Genomic DNA, 16,237 nt, shown 5'->3' with positions numbered 1-16,237 from the left:
GTCGGGGCGCCCCGGCCTTCAACTTCGACCATGGACAAGTTCGAGCCGTCTCAAGGACTCGCTTCCATGTACGCTGGCCGTGTTCCTCGGTGCTCGTGCTGCTGCTAACTCCCATGCAGCGGCCTGGTTGCCTGTGTTGCCTACCTCACCGCGACCAGCGAGACTTCTCTCGTCTTGGACCGCCCTTCCACGTCCTGGGCAATTATTCTAGCCGCCGTCGCCGGCGTTCTCCTGCTATCGCCCAGGACCCGCCTATTCTTCTCCCGTAACGGCCGCTCAGGTCAGAAATACGCTGCCATCCCATTGGATGACGTCAGCGGAGATGTCCGCCCGTCAAGCCCGCCGCTGCTTGGGGGACCGTCCAACGTTCCCTCTCCACCGCGGCTGAAGCAATGGCTGCACCGCGCATTCCTAGCCCTCGTCCTGACCGGCCGTGTTGAGATGCTGCGCCGGACCGGGGTCAAGGCGAGCGCCGCGAACCTGGAAGCCCTTATTCCTTTCTACATCGCCCTCGCAGATCGCTGGCGGAAGCGGTCGAGGGCGGACCAGCATCACAACCGGAGACACGAGCACAAGGTGAACAGGCAGCCGCCCGCCGCCCAGTCGTCGTCGAAGCACTGGCTCGGCCCGGTCGTTTATGCCGCCGTCTTTTCGTGGTTCGGGAGCTTGGCCATATGGTACTCGCCTTCGTCCTTGGCTTCGACTTATATCTCGGACCATCATCTTGGCTCTTTGACTACGATAACGCCTTTGCAGATTGTCGGCACTACTTTGGATGTGGTCGTGGCTGTCTATCTGGCTGTTTCGCTCAACTCGCCGACAATGGCCCGTTCTGAGAGTAGAGATGCGGCTATACACTCAGTTGGGCTTTCTTTCCTTGTGAGTACGGTTTTTATATGTCACTAAGCATGGGCAACACAGCTGCAAGCGTTAAAGTTTGCTCGTGTGATATCTCGGTGATACTTATTTCTATTACAGATTACCACAGCTGCATGTATTGTTCTGGGCATAGTGGACAACACCTTTCGAGAGATGAGGCCCGTATTCTTTGAGTCTGAGAACTTTGCACCCCGCATCCTGAAGATTGCTGTCGCTGTGGGCTTTACGACTTTTTGCGCCCTCCACACTGTGAGTCAATACTCCCAGCTTCAATCTCGAAACCTTCCTCCGCTTGCGTATGCAGGCATCAATCTCAGAGCTATACCACTAACTCTCCACAGATCAGTCGTAGCGGAGCCTTGGATACTTCTCTACTGATTCTCTGCACCGTTTCGGCTGTCACACTCACCGCCAAAATCTGGAATCCACCAACCCCGTTTCTCGATACCCACGAGTTCAAGGCTCTTATCCCTCTGGGGTTTCTAGTAGGCGTGGTCCTCCACTCCGTTGCCGAGCTCAGAAAACAATGGTCCGAGGATACCCAAGGGAGACCGGAGCGTTCCAAGCGGCGCTGGAGCCTCTTTCACCTATACGGACTTCTCTTTGCGATCCAAACGCTGCTGGTGAACTGGGGCCGCGTGGACCTCCATGTTCACCCAGTGGAGACGTTGATTAACCAGGCAAAGCTGCAACACGACTCATGGCTGAAGTCTGCATCTGCGAGTACATCTCTGGCCGAGGCAACTCGCAACTATGTCGCTCGATACAACCAGACACCGCCGCCACTTTTCGATCAGTGGTTCGAGTACGCCATCAATCGATCTTCGCTAATCATCGATGAATTTGATTCCATACACGAAGACCTACTGCCATTCTGGTCGCTATCGCCTGCTGAGATTCGGAAAAGAACCAAGGAGGCTCTGGCCTCTCCTCTTGGCATTGGGGGAATCCAAATCCGGAACGGAGTGGCGTCGATCGCCGGGGACCCTCCCGGGACCCATCGTTGGTCTCTAGATGGCATTATCGCCATGATCGAAAAGTTTAGTCAATTCCTACCGGACATGGACCTCGCCTTCAACCTCAATGACGAACCCCGTGTATCCCTGCCGTACCACGAGATTGGGCAAGCTCGGGAAGCCGCACTGCGTGAACTGGCTGATCACAGAAGCAAACATGTGAGCCTGAACCAATTCAGCAAGAATCGAACCGAAGGCTGGACGGTGGACCCCAACGAGCCTCTTGACTTGGGGCGCTTCATGACGCTATCCTTTCACAACACCTGGGACTTCGCCTCCGCCCACTGCCCGCCCGACTCGCCCGCCCGCACAAACCGCCACCTCGATCCAACCACCCATTGCGCCTCATGCGCAGCACCGCACTCTTCCGGACTGTTCCTCTCCAACTGGACTTACGCAACCACCGACATATGCCACCAACCCGACCTCGCGCACCTCCACGGCTTCTACATCAGCCCCTCGGCCTTCGACCCGACCCAAGACCTCCTGCCCATCTTCAGCCAAAGCAAGGCGCCCGGCTTCAACGACATCCGCTTCCCGTCGCCGTGGAACTACCTCGGCAAGGCGCGCTACGCCCCGACGGACGACTTCCCCGACCCGCCCTTCGCCGCAAAGACGCCCGCGCTCTTCTGGCGCGGCGCGACGAGCGAAGGCTACGCGTCCGACGACACGCAGCCCGACGGCGCCTGGCGCGGCATGGCGCGGCAGCGCGCCGTCGCCGCCCTCGCCAACACGAGCGCCCCGCAGCCCCTCCTCCTCGCCGTCCCCAACAGCAACCACCTCCACTACACGCCCGTCGCCCCCGCCGCCCTGCACGCCGCCGCCGGGGGCAACTCCATCATCACCCCCGACGTCCACTTCACCAGCATCACCCGCTGCACGGCGCCCTCGTGCGACGCGCAAACCGCCTTCTTCTTCGGCGCGGGCGACGGCGCGCACCACACGGCAGACTTCCAGGCCCACTGGCGCTACCGCTACCTGCTCGACGCCGACGGCGCCGGCTTCAGCGGCCGCTTCCTCTCGTTCATGCACAGCGCGTCCCTGCCGTTCAAGCTGCAGCCCGTCTTCCGCGAGTGGTGGGAGTCGCGCGTCACGGCGTGGCGCCATTTTGTTCCTGTCGACGTGAGGGGCGTGGGGTTGTGGGCGACGATGGCGTTTTTTGGCGGCTGGCCACCGGGGGAAGCTGCTGGATCAGGGGGGGATGGGCAGGCGTACTACTGGGGGGAGCAAGGGGCGATGGCGGAGTTGTTGGCGAGTGAGGGGAGGGAGTGGGCGGGGAGGGTGTTGAGGGGGGTGGATATGGAGGTTTATTTCTTTAGGTTGTTGCTGGAGTGGGGGAGGGTGACGGATGATGAGAGGGTGGCGGGGATGGGGTTTGCTAGCGAGGTTTGAAGAGTTTGCTGGGCGGCGCGGCCAGACGAGGGAGGAGGGGGGGGGGAGGGGTTGGATAATTATTAGTTCGTGCTTGCTTGCTTCACTGTACGTGGTTGTGAAGACGCATGTGTATGTATGTTTGTACCATACTTGCAGGTATCGGGATCTATCTCCGCCATGGCAAACCCCAGTTTCAGGCAATGGAGGGAGGTGCTTCAGATCGATTTTGTTTGGCCATGTATACTCGTTGAGGGTCACGGTGGTGATTTAACAGACGACGACGTAATTTTGGAGTGAGATTCTACAAGCGGACTTCCTAGCGCGGTGCTGGGTTTCCCTCAACGCTACCTCTTCTTCCGCTATTCTTAATAACCCTTATGACATCTTCGGCCAACCCCTTTTGTTCTGCTATGTTCACCCTAGTGTTATGGTCCTTCTCGATATCCGCTGCCAGCTTCTGAGCCTTTTCGAGGGGTTCGTCGATCGCTCGTTTTTGCCGTTCGCGGAGAACCTCTTTTCTCCATATCTTGGCCGTATCCTCCCTTTTCTTGTAAGCATCCCAATGTCGAGCATTGAATGTCTCATAGCGCTTGATGGCCCACGGGATGATGTAGATGGACGACCCGCAGATGACGATGACCACGTAGATGACGAACATGTGCCAAGAAGGGCTTCCGGATAGCCTCCGGTCAGGATCGTACACGGACATGTCTTTTAGGTAAATGCCAAAACCAATGAGCAAAGTGCTGATCGAGGCGTTGAGAAGCAGAACGGGGACCTTGATCATCATTGCTGCCACTAGAGAGACTTTGTAATATCGGGCTCTGTCATCCAATTCGTCGAGTACTTCTTTCAACTCGGGAATTTTGGCATTCCTCTCTTCCTCTTCGAAGTTTGCCTCTTCATATGCCAACAGCTCTTCGTACTTTCTAGCAACCTTTTCAATTTCGTGGATCTCCTCTTTCTTAATCTGCTTGCTCAGGAATTCCTTCACCTCTTTGCCGCCGAGTAGATTGGTCATCTTCTGTTGGACCCGGCAGGAAAAGAAGACGGACAGTACTGCAGTAAGGAGGCTGATGATGATGCTAGCCTTGGCAATCCATCGGACTTCATCCAGGTATTGCAAAGACAGTGATGTGATGGCGACTTGGGCGACGATTGCTGCCTTTGGAGTTCTGTGTCAACCACGCGTCTCTGCTCTTTGCTCATATTGCTACTTACCGCTACTGCAATCATCGTGCAGTCGTCCGAGAATTGCTTCTTGAGCTGCATGGCCATTTCGCCATTGGTGCGAAGTATGCTGTCCTCAATGTGCCGCAAAACATCCACGGCATCGGGCCATATGGGGTAGAGAAAGGGGGCAGGAGTGCTGCCGCAAGTTTTTTGCACGTCCCAAAAACTTGCGAGGACCGGACGGACCGTATACTTCTTGATAGATCCCAAAAGACCGCTCTTCTTCTCGGTTGGAGAGGGCGGAGAATCAGAATCAGGAATATCAACCGTGTGAGACGACATTTCGGCCATGATTCTGCACTCACTCACTGAGCGTACCACAGACATCAGGATTGCGCTTCGTTTTGAGGTATAAAAAGACAAGCCGCCAGACAGCTGGCACGCAAACGCCTCCCTTTCCTCACTGATGGCCAGGCAAACCACTTTCCAACAACGGTCAAGACAGAACCAACCGGCATATACACCGCCGCCGCCACGACATCGACACCGCAACGATCCCCCCGCAAAGCCATCTACCCAGCCCAGCGCACCAATCGAACCAAACGCACGTCCTGGCATCCACCCACACCACCTCACGCCTCCGTGCACGCCCACGTCACCCCCCATCCCAGCAACCGCGCCCACATCAATGCCCATCCTCACACCATCAACGCCACCCCCACCCCCGCCAACACCGGCGCATACCCCCAATGGTCCCACTCCCCGCCCCCGGCAGCCCTACAAACCCCCCCATCAACCCCCGCCACCGCGCCGCCAGCCACCAGCATCGCGCCCGCGACCTTCCGGTTGCCCGCCCACAGCGGCACGAGCACGGCGAGACCCATGAAGATGTCGCGGGCGCCGTACACGATCACCAGGGCGTCGACGAGCCGGCGCTCGGGCGAGGAGGCGTCGGCGGGGTAGGATGGGGAGAGAGGGGCGAAGAAGGAGAGCGCGTGGGCGGGGCGCAGCATGGCGTTGATGCCGAAGAGGAGCGGGATGAGGCCGAAGATGGTGGCGGCGAGGCGGAGGAGGAATGGGGGGGAGGGCGGCATTGGTGCGGGCTGTTGCTGTTGCGTGCGTGCGTTTGGTTTTTTGTTGGGCGTGGGTTGGACGGTTGTGGTGGCCGGACGATGTGCGTTTGCGGGCTGGACTGGACCCTGGATCTGAGAGGCTGTCAGTGCTGCGGGGTGAGAACGGGAGACGAACGTACGTGTACGTGGATGCGGGTTGTTGCTGTCTTGCGAGCTGGTGATTGAGAGAGCTGGACGATGTTGGTGCTGGAAAGGCTGTTCGGGAGCGGAGAGGAGGATTTTGAGTGCGACGCGTCGAATGCGGGGAGACGCGGCTGCCTAAAATACTTTTGACGCGCCGCACGTGCTGCCCAGCCGGCCTTTGTTGGTGGCTGAGAGGTTATGGTTGCGCTAGGACCGAAATGGGCTGCCTACGCTCCGTTGCTTGTTGGTTCCTGTTGTATCTTCGCTTTGATTGGCGGGACCGCTCTCTCTCAGGTGCCGTTTCAGACCAGTGACCACCTCTGCTCCAACTAGATATCTTCTTCTACTGCAGCGCCGCATACCACCTGCTCATAGCATTCTTCTTTCCGTTGCATAGCGTATCCGACTGCTGCCACCTACTGCGCCTTCTTCTCTCGAAGAGCAGTACTTACCACAACCTCGCGACTATTCCACTCCTTTGCCTCCCTCAAGTGACTCTTAAGTATCTTTATCTCCTCTTTCTCCGCCTTTGCTGCTCGTTATCTCTTGTCTTATTCGTATCCTCGGGCAGAGCCATCTTTGCTAAAAGCTTTCGCAGATACTCCTCTATTTCCCATTGCGATTGCGCGGTGGTGGCTTTTGTCTCTGCTTCGAACTTCTCTGTTTCTTGTTGCGCCAACGCAAAGATGGATTTTTCCCCTGCTCCACACTCCTCTGTTTTCCGTTGCGCCAGCGCGGCGGTGGCTTTTGCCTTTTTCGCCCTCTCTTGCCTTGCCACTTCGAGTGTACTTTGTCTTGGATGTGTATGCGCATGATGTGGCGTTGCCCGGGAAGGAGGTGGAGGCGCTGTGCGTGCATCCCGGCGTGGGGCTGTTGGTCGAGTGTTTTTTGCCTGGGAAGGGGGTGTAGGTGCTGCGCGTGCATCCCGGCGTGAGGCTGTTGCTCGAGTGCTTTTTGCCTGGGAAGAGGGTGTAGGCGCTGCGCGTGCATCCCGGCGTGGGGCTGTTGCTCGAGTGCTTGCCTGGGAAGGGGGTGTAGGTGCTGCGCGTGCATCCTGGCGTGAGGCTGTTGGTCGAGTGCCTTGTGCCCGAGGGCGGGCTGGCACTGCCGGATGGTGGGGGTTTCTTCCCGCGGAGGACGATTGTCCTGATGGATGCATTGGTGGTGAGCAATGACAAGGCGGTTTTCAGAACGGGTAGGGATGCTCACGTTGTGACATGACAGACTGCTGGCCCGCGTAGGCTTTCAGATCCTCACGGATTGTTTCGAGATCCTCCTCAGATCCATTGACCAATCCTCCGCCGGATTTTTGCTCGGATCTTTTCTCGTGTACCCCACGATAGCTCCTGTCGTCGCGTAGGACTTGTTCTCCCAATTTTGCAAACGAGAATCGCTTTTGAGTTCTTGACTGGTCTTCAAAATCCATTTCTTTCAAGTAATGCAGGAATCCTTTGCAAAAGTGCTGGCAGTTACGCTTGAACAGACGGTAGGCCTGCGCACTGTTTGGAATCTCCTTCGCAAGGGGGATTTTGGCAAATTGAGTGTTCCCCCGGAGAAATTTCCTCAAGTAAATCTCAGCTGGTACTTTCATCAGCCATGAAACGAATGAATTTATGGGACGATGTATGCATACCGTGTAATGCGAACTCTTCTTTGGCAAAGAACATCGTGCACTCGCTCCTGGGTAACTTCTCTATCTCTGTAGGTCTGGCGTGCCATCCTTGAGGAGTGCCCCAGACACTTTCCAAGAACAAGTATCGGCGTTGTCTGTCGAAATTGATCGAGTAGAGACGGTAGCGGGGTTTCTAAAGATATATATCCAGTTTAGACCCAATTGCAACGCATACTCAGATACTCTGAGGTGATACTTACTGTGCCATCAATGTCGTCCTCGCAGGTGTATACCCCCCAGTGCGCCAAAGCTCTGTTCAAACCCGGGAGCCTGGAAAAACCTGGCATGCTCCGCAGGGCCCGGAAAGGGTTGACTGCGATGCCAACTTTCCATGCTTTCCGAGATTTCTCACCCTTGAGGGTTACTTCATCCCCATTATCCGCCCGATGCGTGAAGGTGACTTCGTTCCCGTGGGGGCGAACACCATACCTCGACTTGCGTTCTACTTCCAACTTCCCAGGTTGTGCAAGCATACGTTCGAGGAAATCATCAGGTCGGCTTGGTGTACCAAGATTCTCGGAGGCGCCTGACGTAACATGGGTGCGAGTAGACGTATTGCTGACCTGAGTTACCACAAGAAATCGACGACTTCTTGGTGTGGCATCGGGCTGAGCGGTGTTTCTGGAGGATTTCTTCTTTCTTGGAAGGGTCGGTGGAGGCGATCCGCCCATGGCGCATTGCGGCACCTATCGTTTTGATTGCATTAGCTTTCCGCATTCCCCCCCCCCCCCCCCCCCCCCCTCATTCTGTTAATGGGAGATATACCACAGTAATCCAAGAAAGGTTTCCGGCGCTCAAGCGGAACGTTGCGGTCGCACAGACTTGACTCGTCAAGGTAACGCACAGCAGTATCTCAGCTCACGGGCGTGGATCGTCCTCGGCGAACACCAGAGGCCGGCTGTGTTAAGTATGCGCAGCGACGGAGCTGAATTGACCCTGAGAGTGGGAGATGAGTCAGGGACTCGCCGTCAACGATGGGTGAGGGCGGGGAGCGTCGCGGCTTCGCCCCCCTTGGCAGACGTCATAGGTGTTGTTTGTGTAACATACACCAGCAGGTGCTGAGAACTTGCATGTGAACCTCACGTAGACCGCAAATAAATGTCTGCTAAGGATTTTCGGACGGAGTTCGCTCATGAGCCGCGAAACAAACCAGCTTTGTCTGGCCCATTTTCGTTCATTGCTGAAACGGGCTACAAAATGCGAGGCTGACATACATGATATGGGGCTATTTAGGGCTTCTACACGCATGAGCGCTCCGGCTGCTTGCTCATAAGCCTGGTCGCTCATAAGCCTGCTCGAGTCTTGTTTCTCAACTGATGATGTTTCACGCTTTCCTCGAAACTTCCCCCAGATCCGCAGTTTACTTCGTGCACCACGCCCCGTGAGCTCTTAAGACACCATGAGTCGCAAATCTCTTCGAGACCGCTTACTAAGCCTTAAACCCAAAGGCAAACTCGCAAACCTGCCTAAAACCCTGTTACCCTTACATTGGGCAGCCTGGGAAGCCTGCGAGGGTCCCGCACAGACATTCATAGATGCCGTATCTGTGGAAGAGAAACAAAGAGTCTTGAAAGAATGGATGGGGAGTCTCATGTCGCAGCTTTCAAGCGTGGGACTTATTGTAAGACGCAATGACCACGTACCTGAAACTAAATAATAACACCCCAAGGGCGCAATCATTGCAGCAATCATCGTCGGCGGCTTCGCATGGCCACAAGTTTCCGAGTCGCACATGGCAGCGACAGCGTTCTCGATGGTCAAATCCCTATGGTACTCTGCCTTGGTCCTGGCCGTCAGCGCAGTCACTACGAGCCTTCATCAAACAGTGTTCCTCCAAAGAGTCTCCACCCTAGCGCAAGACCGTCTCGTACCTATAATGAAAACGCTCCTTTCCTACGAGGGCAAGCCTCGTCAAGCCCAAATATTCATTTGGACTGCTGCGGTCGGTTTGTTGGAATGGAGTATATACCTATGGCTTGGTGGGTTTGCAGTATTCCTGTGGGACCAGACGCGAACGGGGCGGCATGATCAGCAGCGGTCGGATATCGCCGTAAGTTTCCAATCGTGCATGTACAGAGCCGGAGAACTCTTACTGACTTCGTATAGATTGCTGTTGTCTGTGGTATAGCATTCGCAGTCTCCGTTCTGGTATATACCTTCAGTATTACCCAGCTCTACTACAGGTTATCGCAGGCTCTGTAAGCAGAGGTCCGTGTATGATCCTCAAGAACGTACCCTCCTTCGTCCTCTTTTCAACGCAAAAAGAATAGGGCACAAATAAAATCTCTACTACACATCAGTAACTTTACCTACTTTATGACCTCTTCTCCCACAGTCTTCGCCCTTGTATCCACCGTCGTCACCTTCACACCCGCACCCTTCCTCCTCCTGCTCCCCACCCGCCCCACCCCTGCTCCCACAACTAACACATCCTCCTCACTCCCTCTACCTACTACCCCCTCCTTCCCTTCCATCCTCACCGACGCCGCGCTCGCTCCCTCACCACACCCTTCGGCAACACCTACATACGTTTCATCCCCGCCGCCCATACCATCCGCTCTCCACCCCCGCAGCTCCGTCCCCTCCCCGCTCGCCCCAGCCATCCCAACCCCATAACCCTCCCATCATTTGCAGTGCCACGCTGTATACTCGAGCTACGCAGCGAAACCCTCTGCCCCACCCTTACAAAAAAAGAAAAAAAAAACCCATCTTCAATGCCGGCGCGGACAGCGCGATCATCATCCCGCCAACCTCGGCGGTCTCAATCCCCAGCATCGGGCCGTACGACCACGACTGACCGGAGTCCGTCCATCCAACCGCGGTGGACGAGGTGAAGGCGGGTGATGGAGACGACGGCGATGACACCATTGCCCACGTGAGAGACGCATCGCGTCATTCTCAGACATCCTCGGTAGCACAAACAAAAGAATGTTCCAAAGGAGAGCACAGCTGGAGCATTTGCTAGTTGCTACTACGTTGTCATGGTAAAAATGCCTAACGTAAGAGCGGCAGAGGCGCCATTTCCCGCCGTTATTATGTGCCCATTTCCTCATATTGCTTCCAGGAGCGGGATCCCGGAAGCTGCCCCGGCTCTTCGCGGTGGTGACGCGGACCATAAAGAGTGGGGAGGTTTGGATATTTTGACCACTTGGCTCAACTTCATGTTTGACGGAGTTTGAAGGTCATCTCAAGCATTTTCTGCAGCATGATCACCATAAGATCTGCTGAATTGCCATGGGGGGCGTAGATCCAGCGGCAGTGGCTGGGGTACCTGGATGGCGGATATCGCCGGGCACGATACGGGTGGCATGGCTAGCTCGACGCCACATCCCACGTTTGCCCCGCCGCTTCGGCAGTCAGGCCAACAGCACGTTACATTGCCAGCCATACAAAGTGTGACGCCTTCGCCTGTAGCGGGGAACGCCATCAGCTCCAAGATATGGGTATCCGCAAGCTTCTTGCCGCCACCGTCTCGGCGGCTGTGGTAGCATCGGCCGCTCATGCGGGCAACGGGACGCTGGATCTCGCTGACAGCCAGATCCTCCAAGATCCCCTGCCCGTCTGGTTCGCCGAAAACCCTAGCGCCAATGGCACGGCCGACGTCTTCCCCATGCAGCCATGCAACGGCTTCACGCTCGAGGAGGCCACCATTGACGAGCTCCAAGATGCCCTGGCCAACGGCGTCCTAACGAGCGTGGATCTCGTCCTTTGCTACCTGCAACGGATCCAGCAAACAGACGAATACCTCCGGTGAGTCTCAACACCTCCTCAAGCCAACCACATACTAAGCAACCACAGCGCCATCATGCAACTCAACCCGGACTCCCTGCAAATCGCCGCCCGCCTCGACTCGGAGCGTGCAGCCGGCCGCGTCCGGGGGCCGCTCCACGGCATCCCCTTCCTGGTCAAAGACAACATCGCGACCAAGGACAAGATGGAGACGACGGCCGGCAGCTACGCCCTGCTCGGCTCCATCGTGCCCCGCGACGCCCACGTGGTCCGACGTCTACGCGAGTCCGGCGCGCTGCTGCTGGGCCACGCCACGCTCAGCGAATGGGCCGACATGCGCTCGACCTCGTACTCCGAGGGCTACTCGGCGCGCGGGGGGCAGTGCCGCAGCGCGTACAACCTCACCGTCAACCCGGGCGGCAGCAGCTCGGGCAGCGCCGTCGGCATCGCCGCCAACATGGCCGCCTTCGCGCTCGGCACCGAGACGGACGGCAGCGTCGTCAACCCGGCCCAGCGCAACGCCCTCGTCGGCATCAAGCCGACCGTCGGCCTCACCTCGCGCGCCGGCGTCGTCCCCGAGTCCGAGCACCAGGACACCGTCGGCTGCCTGGCGCGGACGGTGCGCGACGCCACGTACTGCCTCGACGGAATATATGGTTATGACCCCCGCGACAACTACACTGAGGCGCAGCGCGACAACCCGGACGTCCCCGCGGCCGGCTACAGCGCTTTCCTCGCGGACCGCACGGCGCTCAAAGGTGCCACCTTCGGCCTCCCGTGGCTGAGCTTCTGGCAGTACGCCGACGCCGACATGCGCGCGCAGCTGCTCGCCACCATCTCCCTAATCGAAGCCTTCGGCGCCACCGTCATCAACGGCACCGAGCTGCCGAACCGCGAGCTCATCGTCAGCCCGCACGGCTGGGACTGGTAACCCCCCATCCCTCCCTCCCCCCTCCCCTCACCACGCACTCACCACGCACCAGGGACTACGGCACCACCCGCGGCCACCCCAACGAATCCTCCTACACCTACATAAAGTCCGACTTCCACACCAACCTCGCCACCTACCTCTCCCAGCTAACCAACACCCCCGCCCGCTCCCTCGCCGACATCGTCGCCTACAACGCCGCCAACGCCCGCACCGAGGGCGGCGTCGCGGGCGCGCACCCCGCCTTCGCATCCGGCCAAGACGGCCTGCTCGCCGCCCTCGCCACGCGCGGCATCCGCGACGAGACGTATTGGCAAGCGCTGCATTTCTGCCAGCGCTCGACGAGGGAGGAGGGGATTGACGCGGCGTTGGCGGGGCGGGGGGGAGGACTAGGGGGGAGGAGAGTCGATGCGTTGCTCGCTCCGGCTGATGTCGCGCAGGCGCCGCAGGTGGCGGCGCAGGCTGGCTATCCTGTGGTCACGATCCCGGCCGGGGTGGGTCAGGTGTCGGGGATGCCGTTTGGGCTGGCGTTTATGGGGACGGCGTGGAGCGAGGGGGCGCTGGTGAAGTGGGCGAGTGCGGTGGAGGATGCGAGGGCTGCGGCGGGTTGGGGGCGGGCGAGGCCGGGGTGGAGGGGAAGAGGGGTGTGGAATTTGCCGGTCGACAATGCGTAGGGAGGTAGTGGGTTGGGGTGGGTGGTCTGGGGCTGTTGGGTGTTTGTTCGCTGTCGCATCTCACAAGCAATTGTGACAATGAAGTGGCCGAAACGTTCATTACCGAACCTGGTATCAGGCTCTTGAAGAGATGAAAAGGAAATCGACTGAGAATAAGAGATTAAGAACGATAAGGCAGCCTACATTAGTGAGAATAATTCGCAACTTTTACAACGGCCGCGATTGTCCCCAAGCAGAGATGAAAGCACAATTGCTTACAAATGGGAACTGCTTGAGAGGCGGTACCCTCTGTCTTGTAGAGCAAACAAGGATGTGTCCCTCCTAGTACTACGCCCTCGACGTGCCGACCAAAGCGCTCGCTGCCATAGTACCACCTTCGCTGGTATTGTTCCCATGTACACCAAGCAGTGCCTGATGCTATCGCCAACAGCAGCCACCCGCGCCTTGAATGGCGGCCTGTACCTTTTCTTGTAGAAAAGTGTCCAGTCCCAGTTAATCAACTTGCCGGTTCCTTCGTCGGATCTGACAATGCCAGTCCTTTTCTTCTCGAGTTCTTTCTCGATCTCCGCATTGGACATGTCTTCCACTTTGTCGCCGAGAGTGGCTCTCGCAACAGCAACCAAGTCGACAGCTGCTCGATACGATCCGTACCTGGTCTGGACATGGTATTCGCCCCTCGTCGAAAGCCACAGAGACCACAGGGAAATGGCCCAAAGGAGGTTCAGAATGGCGAAGATGAACAGCAGCTGGTAGGAAAACCCCCAGTGGTATTCCTTTCCTGGCTGGCACTGTCCGTTCTCTTTAATGTATTGTTTGCCGTACACTTTTTTGTTGTAGGAAAACAGACTCAGCATGGTTGGCGTGGTTATGCCCATTGAGTCTATTGGCTCGATTATGACGTTTTTGTCGCCGATGTCCAGGGTCCCGCAGGTAGAGTAAGCCTCGGGATCGCTCTCGCAATCAAATGCTGTACTCGATGTTAGAATGGAGTGTACCAAGAGAGGTCTAGAATCTAATTCTACCTTGAGAGAGCGAAATGTAAACCATAGCGTCGAATCGTTCCCCACTTTCGACGACTTCATACCCCTCGGACAGATTTCCGGTGATGTGGCAGCCGTTGCTCATGTTGAAAACACTACAATTCCCAATCACTAACACCACTTCTGGAAGCTCATCGCTGTAGTAGTCGATGGAGGCCTCCTCAATCTCGATTCGGGTAGAATATGTGGTGATGTAGCCAGTCATCGCGCTTACCATGGTTGGAAATGCGATCAGGTAAGCCATGATAAGCGTGATGACAAAGAGACGTCCTTTCCAAGCCTTCCAGAGCTGGGACTTCGGAGTGACGGTAGCAACGCGCCAGAGAGTAATCGAGGAGGAGGGCCCCAGAAAGGATATGTCAGAGAACAAGCGATGAGGAACGGCGGTAGTTTCCATGGCGCGCAGCATGGACCGAGTGATGACGACGTAAGAGATGGATACCAGGCACATCTGACCAATGCGGCCCACTCCAATGTCCCAGGCCAAGTCGATCCATTTTGCTTGCTCGAAGTTGTAGGTGCCGAATGCGAGGGTCACAGTGACAATGCTGGGTCGAGAAAAGAGGTTGACAAAGCTTTTGTAGTAGTAGCCGATCTCTTTGCTGTGGTAGGTATAATCCGGATCGATATCGTAGGCGTCGTAATCGAACTCGCCGTCAGCGTCGCACTTGTCATAGATGCCTTTGATATTTCCCGAGACGGGCGCGAAGAGGACAATGGGAAAGGCAATGGATGCGAGGACATATATCAACGCCAGGGAGTTTGCGATGGTCCAGAAACGACCCTTGGTCTGTCGCTGTAGAGTTGGGGACCCGTCACTCAATAACAGCCTGTTTGCATTTCCGGACTTGTACTCAGCCTCGGCCCCGGCCGGTCGCGTTTCCATTGTGTTGATTGCGTGTTCCGACAATGTTGACGCAGCTTCCTTTGATTTGCAGTAAAAAACCTAATGAGTCAGCGATGGTGTTCTTGTCAGATGAATAAACTATCTGAAAGCATGAGATGATTCTGTGGGTTTGATGTTCTGAGGCTTCGGCTTGAGAGAAAAACAGCATGGCTGAAGGAGCTAAGGGTAGTAAATACCAACACTTGAGCCTCAGCCTTGCCGTCTCACATGATAAGCAACCGAACTTCCAATCCCCCCTTCCTTAAATATAGGCAAAAAGGTTTTTAGCAGGGGTCAAGATTGGAGATGACTGCAGTCTGCCGAGCTTGGCAATGTGTTTGGTCGAAAAACACCAGGTTTGTGCATGTGGCGGTCGTACGCGGCGGCCTCTCGTATCCGTAATGCCAAAGACAAGTTTCATTGGTTACACGCCTTCATGATGGCTTGTCGTAGTAAGCAGTGCATGCGCCAACCTGCTCATATTTAGAAGCCAAGAATCCGCCACTACTCGCATACATGTGAACAGCAGGATTCGAATATGCCGCCCACTCATGGGCTCCTCAATCCTCTACTTCCTTCACAAGGCTGCCACCAATGAAATCACTCGCATGACCATCTGAAACTAACCACTTCATCTGAAATTCCGCATTTCATTGATTGTATATCGCTTCGTAACCTACTGTCAAAGAATTCTACTAACTGGTCGGCTTATTCGTTCAGTATCGATAGATTGCAGCGCATGAGACCTGTTGCTACCAAATCACTTACTATCAAAATGTTGGTAACACCAACATTTGCTCTTGCGTCATAGGCTTACGTCTACCCCGCTTATTCCCTCGTCCTGCGACAGACCATCAGTTGCACTTTTACTGACTTGATTCCGGGCTCGTTCCCTTTCAACCACACTCAGAGGCTCCATCGCCATGGACTCGGGAGCGGACGAATGGAGCCAGCCCGTAGCCCGAGACCTTCTTCAACCGGAGAATGACTGGGCCTTCCCAAGCGACCCGCCTACCCACGAGAGCGACAACGTCGACGACCGGTGCTCGGAGGCTCGGAATTGCACACATTGTGCTAAGGCGAGGGATATCCCAGGGATCCATCAACTTTCATGGGAAGACTGCCAGTATCTTTTCCACTCCGCTTGCCCGTGCGATGAGGCTGCTCTGCACATACCCGACGACCAGCAAGCGTGTGCATCCTGTCGACATCTAAGACTGCGACACTTATTCTCCTGCCCTGCCGAGGATGTGTCGGATGGGTACCGATCGTATCCAAGACTGTCTCATGGGAAATTTGTCTCGCTTGGACGAATAAGGGAAGTTATTGAACCGGCCGTGCAAAGAAGCTTTTGTCCTCTATGTCGGTTTTGGGCCGCATTGGCCGCGCGCTTCACGCCGGAGTTCTCGGGCCAGTCGTTTGTGATTCGTAGTACCGGCTACCTGCGGTATCTGACAGTCACGAGTTTGCTGGGCGCGGCTTTCTGTAAAGAGGCTTGGATGGACGTCAACATCCAATGTCTACGGCCACTGACTGGGGATCGTACTTCGCCGCTGCAAGAGGACCGTTGCGATCCCCCTCCGCAAAGAATCGATTGGAGGCGTGCTGCA

The 16,237-nt window shown here is 56.5% G+C and overlaps 4 protein-coding genes across 4 annotated transcripts; 2 read left to right on the top strand and 2 right to left on the bottom strand.

Moving 5' to 3' along the window:
* Positions 1-30: 30 nt before the first annotated feature.
* SLS55_003909 (uncharacterized protein) lies at positions 31-3,555 on the top strand (the record flags this gene model as incomplete). The annotated part of the gene is made up of 4 exons (XM_066775373.1): positions 31-68; positions 120-879; positions 1,221-3,017; positions 3,544-3,555. The coding sequence occupies 4 exons, from the start codon at positions 31-33 to the stop codon at positions 3,553-3,555; spliced, it is 2,607 nt and encodes an 868-aa protein (XP_066633254.1).
* Positions 3,556-3,585: 30 nt separating this feature from the next.
* Positions 3,586-4,541, bottom strand: SLS55_003908 (uncharacterized protein; the record flags this gene model as incomplete). The annotated part of the gene is made up of 2 exons (XM_066775372.1): positions 3,586-4,434; positions 4,491-4,541. 2 exons carry the CDS (start codon positions 4,539-4,541, stop codon positions 3,586-3,588), a joined length of 900 nt encoding a protein of 299 aa, XP_066633253.1.
* Positions 4,542-10,809: 6,268 nt separating this feature from the next.
* SLS55_003907 (uncharacterized protein) lies at positions 10,810-12,030 on the top strand (the record flags this gene model as incomplete). The annotated part of the gene is made up of 2 exons (XM_066775371.1): positions 10,810-11,120; positions 11,169-12,030. The coding sequence occupies 2 exons, from the start codon at positions 10,810-10,812 to the stop codon at positions 12,028-12,030; spliced, it is 1,173 nt and encodes a 390-aa protein (XP_066633252.1).
* A 998-nt stretch (positions 12,031-13,028) lies between these two features.
* SLS55_003906 (uncharacterized protein) lies at positions 13,029-14,627 on the bottom strand (the record flags this gene model as incomplete). The annotated part of the gene is made up of 3 exons (XM_066775370.1): positions 13,029-13,080; positions 13,164-13,668; positions 13,724-14,627. 3 exons carry the CDS (start codon positions 14,625-14,627, stop codon positions 13,029-13,031), a joined length of 1,461 nt encoding a protein of 486 aa, XP_066633251.1.
* Between the last annotated feature and the right edge of the window lie 1,610 nt (positions 14,628-16,237).

This window comes from Diplodia seriata (assembly GCF_021436955.1).
Source record: "Diplodia seriata strain FDS-637 chromosome Unknown scaffold_4, whole genome shotgun sequence".
Taxonomy (NCBI): Eukaryota; Fungi; Ascomycota; class Dothideomycetes; order Botryosphaeriales; family Botryosphaeriaceae; genus Diplodia; species Diplodia seriata.
Note: the sequence above shows the minus strand (reverse complement) of the source record. Positions and strands in the feature narration are given on the sequence as shown.